The sequence below is a fragment of the Lampetra planeri genome, chromosome 8 (assembly GCF_965212315.1).
Source record: "Lampetra planeri chromosome 8, kcLamPlan1.2.h2, whole genome shotgun sequence".
NCBI lineage: Eukaryota > Metazoa > Chordata > Hyperoartia > Petromyzontiformes > Petromyzontidae > Lampetra > Lampetra planeri.
In genome coordinates, this window is record NC_136114.1 from 9,939,685 (window position 1) to 9,957,388 (window position 17,704).

Here is a 17,704-nt window from a genome sequence, read left to right on the forward strand (position 1 = left end):
TGTTACTTTGGGGAAAGGTTATTGCTTGTAAATGTGGATTCACTCTTCAACACACCGGTGGGCTAAAGTAGTGAACTATTTGTCTTTTGTCAACGTGACACTTTTTTTAATGATTGGCCGTGTCGGGTGGTGGAGGGTTGCAACACGTATATAAATAACGCGATCTCACCCAAAAACCTTTTTTATGAATAATATTGGTCGCGAAAGCGTATGTGTTAAACTGCTTCATTTATTATTGAAAATACATAGTACAGTACAGTTATATTATGGTGATCGCCACACTACTTTGTATTCAAGGAAAGGCAATGGGGATGATATGTAATAAGGGTTGGCTTGATGGTAATAATGTCAAATCCAGTATCTGCAATGCACACTTCCACACCTCGAAGAATATATTAAATTGAGTGTATCACATTTTTTAATTAACAGCCTGTGTGATATGTGAGGCATTGCAGCTCAGGTGCCAACCCCACTTGTGTGCCAAACCTAACATGAAGACAGTATATAATGCCTGCCTCTAAATCTGCCCCAAAAAGGCAAAATCACTGCTGCTTCTTCTGTGCGTTGGTTTAAGTGGGTTTTAGTAGGTTGTCTTTTCCCCCACACTACCGGTTTGCTATGTATGGTGCGTAAGAAGTTCAGACACACTTAGGTACATGTATGGCAGGCAAACCAAATATGCTTACGTGTTAAACTGATATTTATTGAAAATCCTATTTGTTTTCTTGTTCAGTCATGGGTGACCAGGGTGAGTTGGCTCGCTATCAACTCACTACACTTGAGAATTCTGTTAAATACGGGTGGTAGCCCATATTCAAACCCAGAATATCAGCTTTGCAGACAAGTTATTTGATCCATTAACCACCCAGCCACCTCCTTAATTGTTTATTTACTACACTGACCAACTCTAAATCACTGCACCTGCCGTGCGGGAATCACTGAATACCTGTGGTAGCCGATTAGTCCGAACAATCGATCGGTGCATGCAAACACAGTTCAATTAAATTTTATCTAAAAATCTTGTGCACATGTGTTGCAGCATACCACACAATCCCCCACAGGCACAGTCCTTTAATGTTTAAAATATCTGTGCCGACAGCGTCCAATGCACCATAAGGTCCCAAGCACTGCATCAATGCCTTCCTGAAATGGAGCCACTTACGTGATGAATGGCCACATCTGGGCTGCTCCGTAAGGGCTAATGTCAGTAATGTGTCGCACACAAGCGTGGACCATCATCCACTGACTGTTCTGCGGTTTTAAATGGCACGGGGGGGTGGGGGGGAGACTGCTTGGGACAAGGGGGCAAGAGGTCGGTTGAGACCAAAAAACCCACCCCCATATATGGAACTGGAAATACAGATCGCTGGTGTGTGGTTTGTAGAATCGTGTCCGTTCACCGGCGGAACAATGGCCTACGCACCTCGATGTAAAATGTGTAAAAACGATCACTTTCAGGATTTTTCGATTTAAAGCTTTCGTGACTGCAGGGATTCATCTTCTTGGTCCTTTCGGTAAAGTCACGTAGAATGGAAATAATAAGATAATACAAATAAAACATTATAAAATAATTCTCACGACGTTTCGGCCACAACGCAAGCAGCCATCCTCAGGTGTTCTCCACTTGAGGACGGCTGCTTGCGTTGTGGTCAAAACGTCGTGAGAATTATTTTATTATGTTTTATTTTTATTATTTTATTATTTCCAACACTTTCAGGATGTTGTGGTGCCGAGTCCTCGCATTCTCCATCCGCTGCCCTTGCTGGAGGCCGATAAACCGCTGTGTGTTGAAACAGAGCTATTGCCGTCAATTGCAGAGCATGTTATTTGTTTGTATTTTCACCACAAGTATCTGTGGTTAAAGCAGACATGATTCCTTGCAAAAGGTTTCCGTTTTGGTGTTTTAACATCGTAACACCTGTTTTGTTGACAGAAAAAAGGGGAAAACCTATTCTTATATTTTGACACTGGCAAAGGAGGTCCCATGATGTAGCTGCTCACCCTGAGCTCTCATTGTCCTGATAGTGCATTGGCTTTGTGCTGGTCGCCTTTTGGCGTCCTCTGGTCTAATGCTGTTTGAGACTAGGCTCTAAAGAAAGCTGTCTTTGGTGTGGACCAATCAGTTTCAGAGACAATGCATATACTACCAGAGCATGTTTTTTGTTTGTAAAAAGGGGAAACCCTATTCTTATATCCTGTAGATACTCGAAGCAAATTGATTAAAGGGCATATGGAGATCTGCTATGATTCGCGCATGTGCGCATATATATAAAAAAAGTCAAGGTTAATAGTTTGCAATATTTAGCTTCACAAAATGGGTTGCATGTTAATTTGTGCATACAAAGCAGCAATTACCAATACAGTACGCACTTTAGTTCCTCCCGGCTCAGGCTAATTGAGATAGAGATTGTGAGATCACATGCCCCCTGGTGGTTGCACGCTGGGCATAGCAATCGGCAAGGCATCGACCTGGCAATCGGCGAAAGAAAATGCAGCGTTACCCAAATATACAAAGTGTATGGTTAGCCCATACATTCGCTACTCACGATGCAATTTTATGGCTCAACCACCGTTAATTATAGTTGTGGCTCCACATCAACATTGTTTCTGTAATGTATTAAAGCTTTGTTGTTTGGATTCTCATTGCAGCTTCGTCAGAATAAAATGAGCAGAAAACCTAAATATGAATATGTTTGTTCACCAATAAATTATTACTTTGCCTTTTAATTGGAGTATAGATATGTATACTGTACTACCAAGATAAAAACGCATTCAAGAGGTTTCATGATTTGAAAAAAAAATACCTTTTGGTTGAAATACATCCTACTGTGTAGGATGTGTATAATTATGAATACATCTATTTATACGTTTTAAAAACCCGATACGTGACTACAATTATTTTGTTCAAATATATTTAACGATAAAATGTTTTTTCTATGACCATTAAATTGTACGTACATTTCATTGAAGCAAATATGTCGTGGAAATTGTTGATTACCACAAAGGAATGTTTTCTATAATCTTTGAATTATAGAATAAATATTTATTATTAGAAAAATATTGCGATGGATGAAAAAAACAACATAAATCATTGTCATTTAACTCCAAAGGAGTTTCTGAGAGCTGGTAATCAGCCTTGTGCATGAATGTTCGGACATTAAACAGGTCAAAATAATATCATTCCATTTGTCTTAATCACAGCTGAATCTCTTGACAGCCGGACAAAGCATGCCTTTGAAATCTTCAGCCTGTATATAGAAAGGGTATAGATGTGCTATCCCGTTTATTTATTTATTTAGGCAGTTATTTATATCTCTTACTTAAGCCTGCAAATATTTCTAATGACTATGAACAATAAAATTGAGAAATGTTAGGAATTAGAACTCAGTGATAAGATGTGGCCAATTGGACATTATCCTTCAAAACATTGCTAAAATATCCCCATCGTTTTCTTAAAATGTATTGCAAAATGCATTTTGTGTCAAAACCTATTCACTAATTGAACGCACAAAGAGATAAATGTAAGCTACACCGTGATTGTAACACCACCCCTGCAATTTTCTGCCAAGCATTTAGAAAATGAATATTAATAAATGCACATATTGTGAGAGGGCATTTAAATAGATGATGATGATGATAATGATGATGCCTTTTCCCGCAGCTGCGTACGGACAATGAGAAGCGCTCAGGGGTAGACAGAAACGGCGGCTGGCAGCACGGAGGCTCGGCAGGAGAGGACATGAAAGCCGTGGGGAGCAGCAGGGGCGGCTCCGTGGACCCAGAGCACGGAGGAAGAGTGATGGAGCCCGGCGCACGCTGGAAGCGCAACCCCTCGGATGTGTCGGATGAGTCCGAGAAGAGTTCCGGTGGTCTACGCAAACCCGGCAGCATCGCGCACACGGGCTCCTGGCGCCGGGGAATGAGCGCGCAGGTCGGCATCACGCCTCCTCCGCCGCGGGGCAAAGCCGCCACGTCTGCCCTCAAGATGCCGGGTGAGCTGTCCTGCGATTGCACGTGTTGGCCCATGCCACCCGAGTGAAGATGCTGAACCGTAAATCCCTTGATAATTGTTTTTTTACCCTTTTATCTGGCAAACAAAACTGACACCTTTTTTACCAGGAGTCATGTTTGCATAGACCACAATACCTGCAGTCATAATGCAAACAAAAAACATAAAAAAGGTGTCAGTTTTGTTGCCAGATAAAGGGTAAAAAAACTATTATCATATTTTTTACTGGCAAATGAGGTACCAATGGCGTAAATCCCTTGTGTCAGTGTGTTGTTTAACGACTCACCCATGTATTTTTGGGGTTGAGCTTGTGTATCGTTTGGCATGATGTCCTGGGAGCTTCTTCTTCAGAAAAGTGAGTTCCTTCAGGTCATACACACGAATGTTATTTCCCAAAGAAAGTCCCAGGCATGTGGGAGCGAAATTTTTCAGACATCATGCCAAGCCGCAACCTGAAAACACACCGGAGAGCAGTATGGCACAAGTGCAGCAACCTTATGCGGTGATGTGTTTGAAGAGTCATTCTGAGCTAATGAGATTCCGCATTTGCTTTAGGGAAAACAGATGATGCGAAAGCGTCCGAGAAAGGCTGCCTCTCGCCCAAGCGCGGCGCCGTTCAGCGCTCCCCGTCGGACGCGGGCCGCAGCAGCGGAGACGAGGGAAGGAAGCCGCCGTCTGGCATCGCCCGGCCCACGGGCGGCGGCGCCTTCGGCTTCAAAAAACCCGGCACCATCATCACGGCGAGCGGCGCCACCATCACGAGCGGTTCCGCCACCGTGGGGAAGCTCTCCAAGTCCTCCGGCATCGCGGGCCGCGCGGGGGCCTGCATCGGCGGGCGTAAAACGAGCGTCGACGGTTCTCACGACGACCCGGCGTCGCGCGCCGCCCTGACGTACAGGAGTCTTCCCCGGCCTTCCAAGTCTGGCAGCGGCGGCCACATTCGCGGCCTGGGGAACCGCTCCAGCACCAGCAGCATCGACTCCAACGTGAGCAGCAAGTCGGCGAGCGGTCCCCCAGGGTCCAAACTGCGAGAGCCGTCGCGCATCGGCGTGGGCCGCTCCAGCCCGCCAGCCGCCGTCGGCCCCCCCCATCACGCCACAGCGGCCATGCTGGCCCATGCGCAGCATCAAGAGAGAGACAAGTCGACGGGTGGGTCGGTGCCGGCGGAGAGAGAGCGGACTCCGGCGAACCAGACGGACCGGGAGAAGGCGGCGGCCGCCGCCGCGGTCGGAGCGGCGGCTTCTTCTGACGCGGAGAGTGTGGCGTCGGGCTGCTCCGTGAAGCTGAGCCCCGCGCAGACTCCCGCTCTCGCATCGCCCAGCCCCACCCAGCCCGTGCCCAAGTGTCCTGACATTTCTTCCCCAACGCTTCGTAGGTAAGGCCGAAACCAAGTGAGCATGGCTATAAGCCGAGCTGCTTGTTAACACGGAATTTGAAAAATAAGACTGCTGACTTCGGTTGTGCTTTCTTCTGTTTTAGTCTGATCTTGTTTGAACAAATAAATCATAGTTAGCAAGAACGATTCATGGAGGTACTTAGTTTCATTGTGATTACATTGGTATGCACTGCGATCCCTCAATCATCTTCTAACGTTTGAAACAGCATTTTTTTGTCGACTTTCTGAAAATAAGTTTTGATTAAATCATGAGCGGCAATGGTCTACCATCATCCAATTTCGGTTGTCTAATTCACCTTCCTTTTCCACAGGTTATTCGGAGGAAAACAAAGCACCAAGCAGATCGCCATGACAAGTAGCGACAACTTGAAAAATTCCACCATCATTTCAAACCCACACGCGATGCTGGCCCGGCAGGGCAGCACCGACTCTCCGTCGCCCGTGGACGGCAGCATGGCCGGCAGCTACAGCAGCGGCGGCCCCAGCTCGGGGCTCTCCCCAGCCTCGCCTGCCACCTCCTCCTCTTCCGCGTGTAGTCCCGGCCCTCCTAAGGCCTCCATCCCCACCCCGATGGGCATCTGCGGAGGAGGCGGCGGCGGCATGCCTTGGGGAATCGGACTTGCGCATTCTCCGACGGCCGCCGGAAAGACCGGCCTCTACCAGCCGGCACTGGGGCAGCCGCTGGACTTGGCTCTCTCCGGAGCCTCGAGCTCCATGGCCGCCGCTGCTGGGTTCGGGGGGCAGTCGGCGGTGCCGCACGGCTGCTTGACGCCGACGTCCAAGCCGGAGAGCGGCCCGTGCTCGTTTGTGAGGACCAGCAGCCTTAAGTCCACCATGTCCGAGAGGTGAGTGAGGCCTCATCTTCCCACGGTGACACCCTGGTTTGCCGGAAGTTTTGTACGGATGTCATCCTTTGGCTGCCGGGGTGACGAACAACGCCAGCTGTGCTTCTTAATTTGCGTTACGCACGTTTTTAACCAAAAGTGTAGTACTTTTGAAGTTTATTCTGCATGCGTTAATATCTATAACATTTAAGCACTCTCGGCTTACATTTTCTTAAATACTTTCTCTTGAAGGTGATGGTGATGGTCGTTTGTAAATCCCTTTTATATAATTGCTTGTACCTACCTTTTTCTTGCCCTGCTACTGGTTTAACAAGATGAGATATGTTCCAGAATGTTACATATGCGCATTAAGGTATATTTCTCCCTTCAGCCCTTTTTATATCTGCTCTCTCCTTATTCCTCTTCCCTCCTTCCTCAGTCCCCCTTCCTCCCCAACCACAAGCACGCATTTTATCAGCAACACTTTACCTAGGAGACAAGACAGGTAACTGCAATGGCAGAATGTAATTACAGGGGGCCTGACAACAAGCCGAATGTTATTGTGCCATCCGTCAGTATGCTTTGACTCATAGGGTGAATTTGTACATCGGCATGACCTTCTGACATTCATTTGTGATTTGTGTTTCAAGTCGGTGTTTGATTAATCATGCACATTTTTAACAAAATATTTGCAGTGTTCTGTCTTTGTGGCGCCATCCTCAAATGTGTTTTGATGACAAGAGTTGTGGGGGGGGGGTTTGTCTTCCACTCACAAGTCATTATTTGTGTTTGCTGTCGGTGTCGAACACATTGGAATGATATTAACAGCGTAGGGGTTATCCTGGTTTTGGCTCTAATTGGTGCAGTCATGGTTTAAAAATTCCAGTGCCTCGGTCAACGGAGTGAACTTCCGAAGCTGCCGTTCACTTTCAGTGATTTCCTCACTCAGCCAGAGAGGATGCAATACCAAAGCTGGAACTGTGCGTCAAGATAAACATGTTGTCACATCGTGAATGAAAAACGTTATTTATTTAATAATTGCGTAAAACGAAATCTTCATTGATGAGTTTTAAATTGTGTATTTCAGGCAACTTCAGAATAAGAACATCTTGGATAAGTGAGTTTGCATTTTTCTTTTACATAAATTTCAAACCATAATTGATTTCATTGCCATCTATACTGAAATAAATTCAAATATTTAAATGTATCCATTACCTGCTCTTAAACTTAACAAACTACCATTTTCTACTGTTTATCTGAGTGAATAAAATAATAAGAATATTCCAAGCCTTTGGGACATGCTCCTCAAAGTTGTCTGGCTGGAGTGTTTGGAGTACAAGCCGATAATTATTATTGTCGAGGAGGGCACTTGAAACGTATGCCTGAGAGTAGAGTGCAGCAAGGAAGTTGGTAGAATCATCTGCATGCAGCATGCGTTCACCCCACAGCAAGCGGCAGCAGTCAGTGGCAGTGCTGGACAGATTGTCTTTGGCTTGTGATTGAGGGCCTGAAATGTGGTCAAGGGGTTGGTTTGTAGTTAGAAGTTTTTTTTATATTATCAAAGTTACAAAAAAATCACCGTGACCACATCATTAACACTACCTGTGCACTGTAATCATAATTCGGATGTGACTATATGACCCATTGCATTATTTATGCTTGAAACCAACTTTTATTAAGTAGCAATCTTCTTGAAGGTATTTTTTATGCATTGCTTAGCCAGTATTGATTCATTATGCCAATGACAGCAATATACTTTGTGTATATTATGGCACTGTGGTCTGCATCCATATGTCCTCAAACTCGCTCTATAACATTTAATAAACTGTTTGCTCTCCACAGTTGCCCTATATAATAATTTAATGCAATCACATATCCCAGGTAGTTATAAATAGTGGCATTATTCTTTGACACATACCACTATTTTGTAAAATGACACGACAATCGGCACTTTTATAAATTCTTACACAAGTTATTGATATTCTACTAAAGTGAACAGAACCATATTAATTATAATTACTACACGGGTACATACAAACATTAATAAATTATGTTCCATGATGGCCTCTGTCCAAAAATGTGTTTGGCCCTGCCAAAAAAATGTAGTCAAGCCTATAAGAATCTGTGTCATGCAGAACATTAATTCGGCATTTGGTCATATCGCTTGCCAGTAACATGTGTTATTGTGTTGCCATGTATATTACTTGTGATGCAAGCAAAGGAACAGTGATTTTGTTGCACATATTGGCACACTTGCCAATCAGTGTGCTAATGGGCCTCTTTTCTCAAGCCCTACTGCCACTGCTCATCACAAATGTGTGGGTTGCCAACGTTGCTCTTCCGCTGCACCAAACCCAACCCTCGCCAGGTCAGAGGCACCGTTTAGATCCTTGTGCCTCTGAGCTCCACCCCCCCCAGAACACGACCCGGTTGTTGTTCACTTTGGGCTTCTTCTTCCCTTCTTTTCCTTCTTCGTAGCTTTCTGCTTCTTGACAGGAACACCCTGCCTAAAAAGGGCTTCAGGTACCCCCCCCCCCTCTATGATGTTAAACTGGCTGTGGATCTCCTTCCGAGGTGTTCTTCCCACTTGCTCATGAGCATTTCCTTTTTTGCGCTCTCTTTATTTCATTCCAGTATGCGCCTCCCAGTGCTTTTTGGTCCGCCGGTTTTTGCTGTCATCCTGTTTTCCAGAACTGCTGTGGACCAGAATCAGAATATTTATTAATACTGGCGGAATCCGATGAGCTATAAAGCTCTGTTTCTCATAGATATCCAGTAGGGGCGGGTCAGATCGTTACAACAACAGACAATGTAAAAACACGATAGGAGTGCAAAGTACAAGAAAGGTAAACAAATCACCCAAACACGTACAAATAAAACTTAACCATCCCCATCCTACCAGACGAAGCCCATTGAGGTATCAACTTGTTTTTCATAAGCGACCTGGCTACAAATGATAGCTCATCAAAGTGGCTTATCATTTGGACATCTATTGCAGCAAAATCATCGCAATTATCTCAAAGCATGGTTCTAAATGTGGAGGGAAAACCCGGAGGACCAGGAGGATGATCCACGCGGCCACGGGGAGATCATGCAAACTCCAAATATATAGGCGTCAGGATCGGGATCGAACACCCAATGCGGCTGCTTAACCTGAGAGTCAGGTTGCGTTGTATCATATCTGTGCTGGAATCGGCCATTATGTGAGCAAAAGCAGATATCTATGGTTTTGCTAAATTGAATTAATGCTCTCTAGCTGTGACAGCGTACGTTACATTTTCTACGTATATCTCTCATGACAGATTGCAGACATGATACCAGAGAGGCTTATAATCCATTTTTCATCCGCGATTAAAATTTAACAAAGGAAATACCCCACAGATACGATGACATTAATATAAATTAATTTAAATAAAGCTCTACTACCATGGGACTTTTTCCATGGAGTGTACCTTTTTTGTGGGTTATTGATATATATTTTTTTCAATGATTAAACAAGGGGAATCTATTGTACCATTGTACCTCCCAGCGTGTAAATCCCACGTCCGTGAACGCTTGCCTCGTTTTAAAGAGGGCAATGGGGCATTGGTTAAACAGAAGCTTGTTGTGGGGAAGTTAAAATTACTTCTCCCTCCACGATCCTGGTGCAATTCCTACCCACCGCTGTTCATTGTGGCCCTCGTCAAGTTGCTTTGGTGCTGCCAGCTGTCCCATTTGTTTTGTTTCGCATGACATTTTGTGTTTCTGCATGGTGGCTCAGGTCTGCATACACGGGACATGTGGATGTGTGTTTTTGTGTGTGTAAAGGGTAGGTGACTGAGTAATTGTAATGAAGGTGACTTGTATGGGTTTCAAATCAAAGTCACAATGTCTCCCTGCTTCAAAAGAGCAATTTTGGTGGTGCTCATCTCTGGTCGCCCAGAGCCAGAAGTGGAAATTCCACATTACAATTAAATTGGCCATTCTGTCTACAGGGCAAAGTGATACTCATTTTGATCAGCCTCTTGTGGTGGACCCTGGCATGTAGCACACTTGATGATTGTTCATCAATCATTGTTCCTCAATTGTACTTACCACATCAATCATTGTTCATCAAGTGTACTTACCAAGGTGCTATCTGGCTAGATTCCCCTCTCCCCTAATATAAAGTTTTTACTATCATCCAAGTGAAGTTGTTGGCTGATGAGCAAATATTTCTGTGCTAAAACAGTGCGTGGAACTTCTTTTTCATCATGGGGTGATTATCCTAGCAGTCTGTTGTGTAGGTTGCCTGTTGTGTAGGTTGGCAAATACCACCAAACATTGCTCAATGACAGACCCACCTATCACCTGCAGGGCTGTTTGCTAAGCTACCTGACGTCACTTGAGCGGTTGTTTACTTACAGCTCAGAGTGGTGTTTTCTCACTGTCCAGTTGTTCAAGGTTGAGTAATTGCCTTCTCTTTTTAGGGTTTGCCAACAACTCACCTCTTACACAATGTTCATGCTCCATGGAAATGGCCAAAGCTAGATCGTGTGCATGGCTTTGCCTTCCGACAAATGTTCACGATGGAAAGCAAAATCGTGTCTACACAACGTGAGCAAAATTACGGCCTATTGGAAATACCAAACATTTTCTGGAATTGGGTGGCAGCAGGTCACGTACTGCATGTGACATTGAACATTTTGGCGTGCGCACATGTTGGTGCTACTCCGCACAAGTGTGGTATTAATTTGGGTGGTCCAGCTGCTCGTCTTAAAGGACAGTTATTGACATCATACAGTTTAGACTGTCATTTTGAGGGATATTTTTACCCGGAACTTTAATAAGTCGGTCTCAATTTATGTCAAAGTAGAATATGCTTTCAATGTTGCCACCAAATTAAAAGCCAAATTTTAAAAAAGTGTCTGTAAGAGACAAGACTTAATGGTAGGAAGTATATAATTGTACAACAAATTACCGTGTTTTTTCACGTGAACATCTTTGTGTAATTTCCAGACATATCTTTAAGAGCACTTGAATGTTTTTTCGTCCATTATTTCATGCTTTTATCTGAATTATAGGATGTCAGTGTGTGCATTCAAAGAGCGTGTGTGCACGTGTAAATATCCTGCCCATTCACGTGTCTGTGCGTGCCCCAACTTGCTGTGAGCGTGTGGGCATACGGCTCTCTACATGCGCGCGTGCCCTCGCACGTCTCAATGTGCGTGTGCAGGTGCACGCCATCCCAGCAACGCGGCCAGGACGAGTGGATGCGCTCATACTCCATCGGCGGACTGCAAGATACGGGCGAACACTCTCCCCTGACCTCCGCCACAGCCATCACCTCTCCAACCGGCACGCGATTCCACTTCCCACCACCCGGTAAAACAATCGTGCTCCGTTACACCGTCGCCTGTTATTGCCGGGGTAGACAATCCCCTGCTTCACTTTGTCATTTGGCTGGTGTGGTTAGGTTTGGTCTGGCACCGGGGCTGGATATTAGTTCAAGCAAGGAGGTCACCGTCTATTAAAGAGGCCAACTGAATCTCATGTATTTTATGTATGTTGAACTTTTTTCGCACCGTACATAGCCAACCGTGCTAATTGGAGGTGCGGTTCACTTAATTGTGACCCCTGCCCCTGCTGGAACATCATTGAAAAAGAGCTTCATAGCTCATCGGATTTTTCCAGGATAAATATTCTGATGCTGAATCTGATGCATACGTCAGAGTTTATATATATTTACATCCTCTGTTTATTTCATTGCTTTTACCGTGCTTGTGTTGTAGCAATGGGGATTTGACTGGTAAGCACTGGGTGTAGAAATATGAATTGAAATGGATTTTTATGAATTTCCATGGAGTGATGGCATAGCGGTGTCACATTGAACTATCAAGCTAGTGTCCTGAAGTTGATTCCTCGCCATCGCCAGTATTAGTGGTGAGCGATGTCTGAGCCTTCCCACACCTCCTCCAACCATTCCATCCCAACTTCACCAATCTGCACACAGCATGTGAAGCGACTGACAAATGGACTGGAAATTAATTGTTGTTGATTAACTGGAGCAGGAAACAAAGTGTATCATTTGTTAATTATCTTAAATGTCATTGTGACATTGGACTTGCATCCAGAAGGGGCTTGTTGCTGTTTATTTCAACTTTGGAGTAAAACCCAATCCATTCAAAATAGTACGAGTAGTCCAAATAAATGGCTAGACAATCTTAAATCGGCATGAAAATCTCAATATGTGAGCATTTTGTGTTGTCTTGTGGTCACTTTAAAAAAAATATTTGTATTCGATTTTTACTGTAAACAAGAACGAAGGCCTGTAGCAGAACTTTGAGTTGCAAAAAACAACCGTACCCGAATATCCGCCATGCTCATGTATCCGACGCTGATTGTGGTCACGTTTTTGTTTGCAATAATTTTCGTTATTGTTGTTCTGTTGTTGTTCTCGTCGTTGCCCACCACGCAGTGAGCCCGAACGCGGCCTCCCAGCTCAGCGTGTCGTACCCCAACGTGTTCCGCTCCAACAGCGTGTCGGCGCACGACCCCGCCTACGACATGTACGGCGGCAGCGACACGCGCCTCCGCAACAGCTCCGTCTCACTCGACGAGCGCCACCGGGGCATGAGCCGCTCCGGCTCCTTCCGTGATGGCATCGAAGAAGGTCAGCGGACGGTCACGAGCGCAGTTTCAACCGACCGCGTCGGGTGTTTTTTTTTTGTTGTGGGCGTGTGCGCCTGCGGCATGGCCCTTTGTTTTCGTGTCGAGCCGCACGTTGTTCGGTGCGATGTTTCGCTTCACGTGTACCCGGTGGATTCTTTAGAAACGGAGTTGTTGGAGATTAAGTGCGCGAGTCCAAAAGGACTCGCACGGCTTTTAAGCGGTGGTGGTAGTAGTGACGGCGAGGGATGTTGTTGATTCCTGAAGGCAATTATCCGGCTCAACCACCGTGACGTACATTCACAGTTGTTGCTCTACATCAGCGTCAGCCGTATGAAGTAAAGGATGAGTTTATGAACTGAGTCCAGTTCCTGAAGAAAATTATTCTTGGAAGGAGCTCCCAGAATGTAGAATGAACCATTGCACATCGTGCTGAGCAACACGTGGTACGACCCACACATCGCAGTGGAGCGCTACATCACAAGTGTTGCATCCAAGCGTTCACCAAGTGCCGCCTCTGAAAATGTGTGTAGTTTTTACCTGCTGTTTTCTCTGTCGATGACACCTGAATACCAGAGAAAACTAGATGTACGTACGTTGATTTTCTTTCACACCGTACGTAGCCAACCGTGCTAATCGGAGGTGCAGGGGAAGGACAACAAACTAAACACACAAATAAATGTTTCATCTCATTGGTTTATTTTTCTTAATTTTATATTATTTATTAAATAATAGAGTTAATGTACAGCACTCGATGGCCCCAGGGACACCACATAACACAAAACAAACATTATTTCACTGTTGTTTTTCTGTTGAAATCTTTATCGTCTTCAAAATATAGTTGACGCTCTTCTGAATGGCAGTGACAGAGCAAGCTTTGTATGCCAGTGTTTTCATGTTTATTACATGTATCACTCACATTACGATGTTTCCAATTATTCACATTGCCCTGATTGCTTTTTTCACCCAATTTGTGAGTAGATCAGTTGCCTTGGGTCCGAAACAAAAGGGTTGTTTTGCGCCATACGTCCTGCATTTTAGGCTTAAAGTGTATTTCGTTATTTGGATACAAAGTGCCAAGTGATGTTGTACCACGAATTACCCATGAAGACCTTCATCCCTGCCACGGGACGGCCCACCAATTGGGGTGGTGGTTTACGGACGTCGACTTTTACGACCGTCTTTTCACAGACAGAGAAAAAAAGCGTAAAGTCACACCGTCTGTAAACTTTGAAAAGAACTATAATTCGTTTAAAAGCAGGTAAGGTTATAGCAAATATAGTTTAACGGCCTGGGGCATGGTAATGGTTTTTCTGCCTCTTCTCCAGTCCCCACGTTGGGGCGGGGTGAACGTTTCGCCTGCCTCAAACACCACGCACACGGCTCCATCAAAGTTAAATGCAGTTCCTGTTTCCCGCACAGTGTCGACCGAGACACCTTTAGCATCGTGATGCTTTATTCACTGGTGTGTTCACGTACAGCCCTTTTGTCAACCCATTGGTGGGTGAGGACTTCTTCCCCACACTATGCGGTCGTGGGAGTTGTTTGACCACACTTCGCTAATCACAACGAAAACTGTGAAATCAACATCCCGTGCCTGCAATATTAATCAGTATCACCACTTCAGCCCACCACACTGACAAGTCCCCCCCCCCCCCGTAGATGGAATCGAGCACAGAGAGTTTGTTAAATCCTTTATATTAAGTTCACTTGCTTGCTTGCGCGCTTACGACCGTGCAAATCTTTCGGTCGTTTTTTAACCCACTTCCCGTGATCCAATCGAGCTGACATTTTGCACACAGACTCGTTGTGCGTGACAATTTATTTTCGTGAAAATTTTTTTCCATAACTTTACACTTTTTAGGAAAAATAAAATTATATTTAATTACCAATTGCTTAATGGTGGCAGGCAATCATCTGACCCATAGGTGGCAGCCATCTCAAGCCAGAGGATGAGAGGACTCTAGCCACCACGCATATAAAGGATTTATAGTGAAAAACTTTGTTTTTACGGGTTAATTTTTTTTATCCTTCTCCATCCCCGCCCAAATTGCCACAGCTATTACGTGCGGGTTGGTGACGTCGAGGAGCACAGATGTCTGAGCGTAGTAGTACGGTACAACACTGGGTTTTTCTGCACTGCCCCCTAGCACGTATAACTCTTCACGCACGTCTTGATCTCAAGTCTTATGTTTTCGTCATAGCAATAATATGCATTTCAAATCAACACATCTATTTAAACAAATACACATTTTAATCAAATATTGCATAGTCACAATTATTCTTACGCAAATAGAGTTGTCAATACTTATTTGTAGAAGCATTTAAAATTACAACATTGCAGTAAGGCTGACCATTGCTAACATATATATGTTTAAACCTGAATCTCTTACATTTCCTTTGAATTCATTCAGTCTCACCTGCGAAAGGCATTTCAGGATCAGTTGACACCCTTAAGGCTTGCTAATGGACAGGTTTTATGGTGGTCTCCAAAGGCTCTCAAACAGCATGTACGCAAGATATGTGTAAGTGTCATAGGCGCACAATACATTTCCATTCACAGGGTCATCCCCTTTGCATTTTTGTGTGAGTGAGATTGCGAGGCTATCGATCAACTTTCAAGATATATTTCTATGCTGCAATGATGGCAAGAATTTAGGAGGTAAAGTAAGTTAAAGCTTTGGTGCTTTTTTGCAAGGATATATTTGAGATGGCTTGGCATCATTATATTTTATTGAGCTGGCATATCCGATTATTTACATACGATTATTGTATGATTACTCAAATTATCAGATAATACCAAAATAGTTGTCAAGTTAAGTCCTGTTGCTGTTGCCACATGTGCCGCTGGATGGGAGGTAATGGGGAAGTCTGGGTGGTATCATCGGCTGGCATCATCAGTCGCGTCGTGCTGGGCGTGGCTTGTCGGGGTTTCCTGCATTCAGGAGGCAGGGTGTGAGGGTGGCTGCAGTATTGAAATGGGCCTGAGTATTAGAGGATACAAAAAAATTGTCAATCCAAATGTTTAGAAGATTAATAGACTTAATTGATTAATTGTTCCAACTCTACTTTTGCACTTTTAACATGTATTAAATTATACACGCATTAAGTTAACGCAGATTCATATGCACGGGGCATTGCGAGTAAATAATGAATGAATCCACATCTGTAAATGTTATTTTTCTTGATTACATTTATCTAAAGTTTCGTAACAATTAACTTGTTTTCCCAATGTAATAATGGACTTTTGAAAATTACACATGTGCTTTTGTCTGATTATTCTTTATAACAATTTCTGAAATAAGAATAAGTACGATCAAAGAAACCGTTTGCAGAAATAAATTAGAGCACTGAACGTGCAAACAGATTGGATTTAGCATAAAAAGTCAGTCATTCGCAAGCAAGCTTTGTGGAAAACAATAAATATACATAGCCATGAGAAATAAAACTTCTAAGTGTTCTCTACTGGACAGCATTGACGTGCAGCTATTTGAGAAACACGTGCTGTACACTTGTCAAAATCATAATCCTTTGTTACCCAGACAGCCATCAATGCGCATTCCACTCCGCTGGGTATGTTCAAGGCCAAATTTGCTCTCAGATGGAAAATTCCTGATTTCACTGAGCTTACAAAAAAAAAATCTGAGACGCGCTTTGGTGTGGTCCAAGGTTTTTCCATGCTACTCAGTGTAGAAAAGCTTGCACATCCTGAAGCATCAGTGGCTCACGTTGGCTGGCCCAAGTTGGTCAAGGTCGGCGTATTTGACGGTGTGTTTGACATCCAAATTGACGGGGAGCTCCTTCAGTGCCGTGGGTCTGGTGTCAGGTGGCATGAAAAATGTCAAAATTGTAAACAACCAACAGTTGTCACAATTGTACATCCGCAGTTAAATCTGCATCATTACACAATGCACCTGTTTTCCAAAATAAATCCAATTTGGCTGGTAGATATATTTAAAGCTGCATTCCTTTGAATGCCATCAAGTAATTAGTATGTAACATAACGCTTTGCAGTTCTATATTCATACTGTTGTAATTCACATTATATTCAATTCCCTTCAAATATGTAACCTTATTTTCTAGATTTTTAACTGTGTTGATGTTTCGAACGCATTCAAAGTTAAAGAGTCATCTCGTGAACGTCATTACCTGCTTTCAAATTGTGTCTGGAAAACTGTTATATTTATCACGTATGTACACTTGTATATACACTATAAGATATCTATGTGGCTCATCTGTCTGTATATGGGTTACTTCATGGAATGTAGGCGGTCCTTGTCTTAAGAGCGAGAAAAAAAGACAAAGATTGAGCGATTGCGAAATAAATCGAGGAGATGACAGACAACGGCAGACTAAACAAAAGCCAGGTAGACCGGCAGATATGTGCCACACGAGAACAGTACATTCACACTTGTGTTATTTTACTCTTTGCCTTTCCCCCGCAGTTCACGGATCCTCGCTCTCCCTTGTGTCCAGCACGTCCTCCATCTACTCCACGGTGAGTGGGCTGTCACACCGCGAGCCAAGTCCAAACGTGAATCGGACGCTTGGCTTCCTAACAATGTAACTGGATAGCTGTACTCGGCAGGTGTTCTAAATCTGTGTGCAGTCGAACAAAAAAGATGAAATGCGTTGGGTTTTGAATGTGGTTTTTATTTTGCCTTTGGCTGCTATTTTTCATCGTCTAGGTGCGTCGCCGCTATAGAGTTGGGTAGTTTTTGTGGTTACTGTATCACGTAACGCCATGTTATTCTAGCACGCAGAGCGCGCTTGTGTAAATGTGTCGTGCACATTACATCACCCTTTGGCTGCACCGTGTCTACGTTTGTGTCGGATAATCTCCGTTTT

General features: G+C 44.1%; 1 protein-coding gene across 11 annotated transcripts in view; it reads left to right on the top strand.

Annotated features, from left to right (window-relative positions):
- Window positions 1-17,704, top strand: part of LOC144720304 (neuron navigator 2-like) — a 281,685-nt gene that overhangs the window by 214,064 nt on the left and 49,917 nt on the right. For 9 of the 11 annotated variants that reach the window (XM_078596960.1, XM_078596951.1, XM_078596953.1 and 6 more), the window contains 7 exons: window positions 3,662-3,992; window positions 4,565-5,384; window positions 5,717-6,250; window positions 7,317-7,346; window positions 11,424-11,572; window positions 12,666-12,860; window positions 17,302-17,354. In XM_078596960.1, coding sequence (XP_078453086.1) covers window positions 3,662-3,992; window positions 4,565-5,384; window positions 5,717-6,250; window positions 7,317-7,346; window positions 11,424-11,572; window positions 12,666-12,860; window positions 17,302-17,354 — 2,112 coding nt within the window. The remainder of the gene's footprint in view (window positions 1-3,661; window positions 3,993-4,564; window positions 5,385-5,716; window positions 6,251-7,316; window positions 7,347-11,423; window positions 11,573-12,665; window positions 12,861-17,301; window positions 17,355-17,704) is intronic. The other 2 variants (XM_078596956.1, XM_078596958.1) reach the window with 2 other exon arrangements.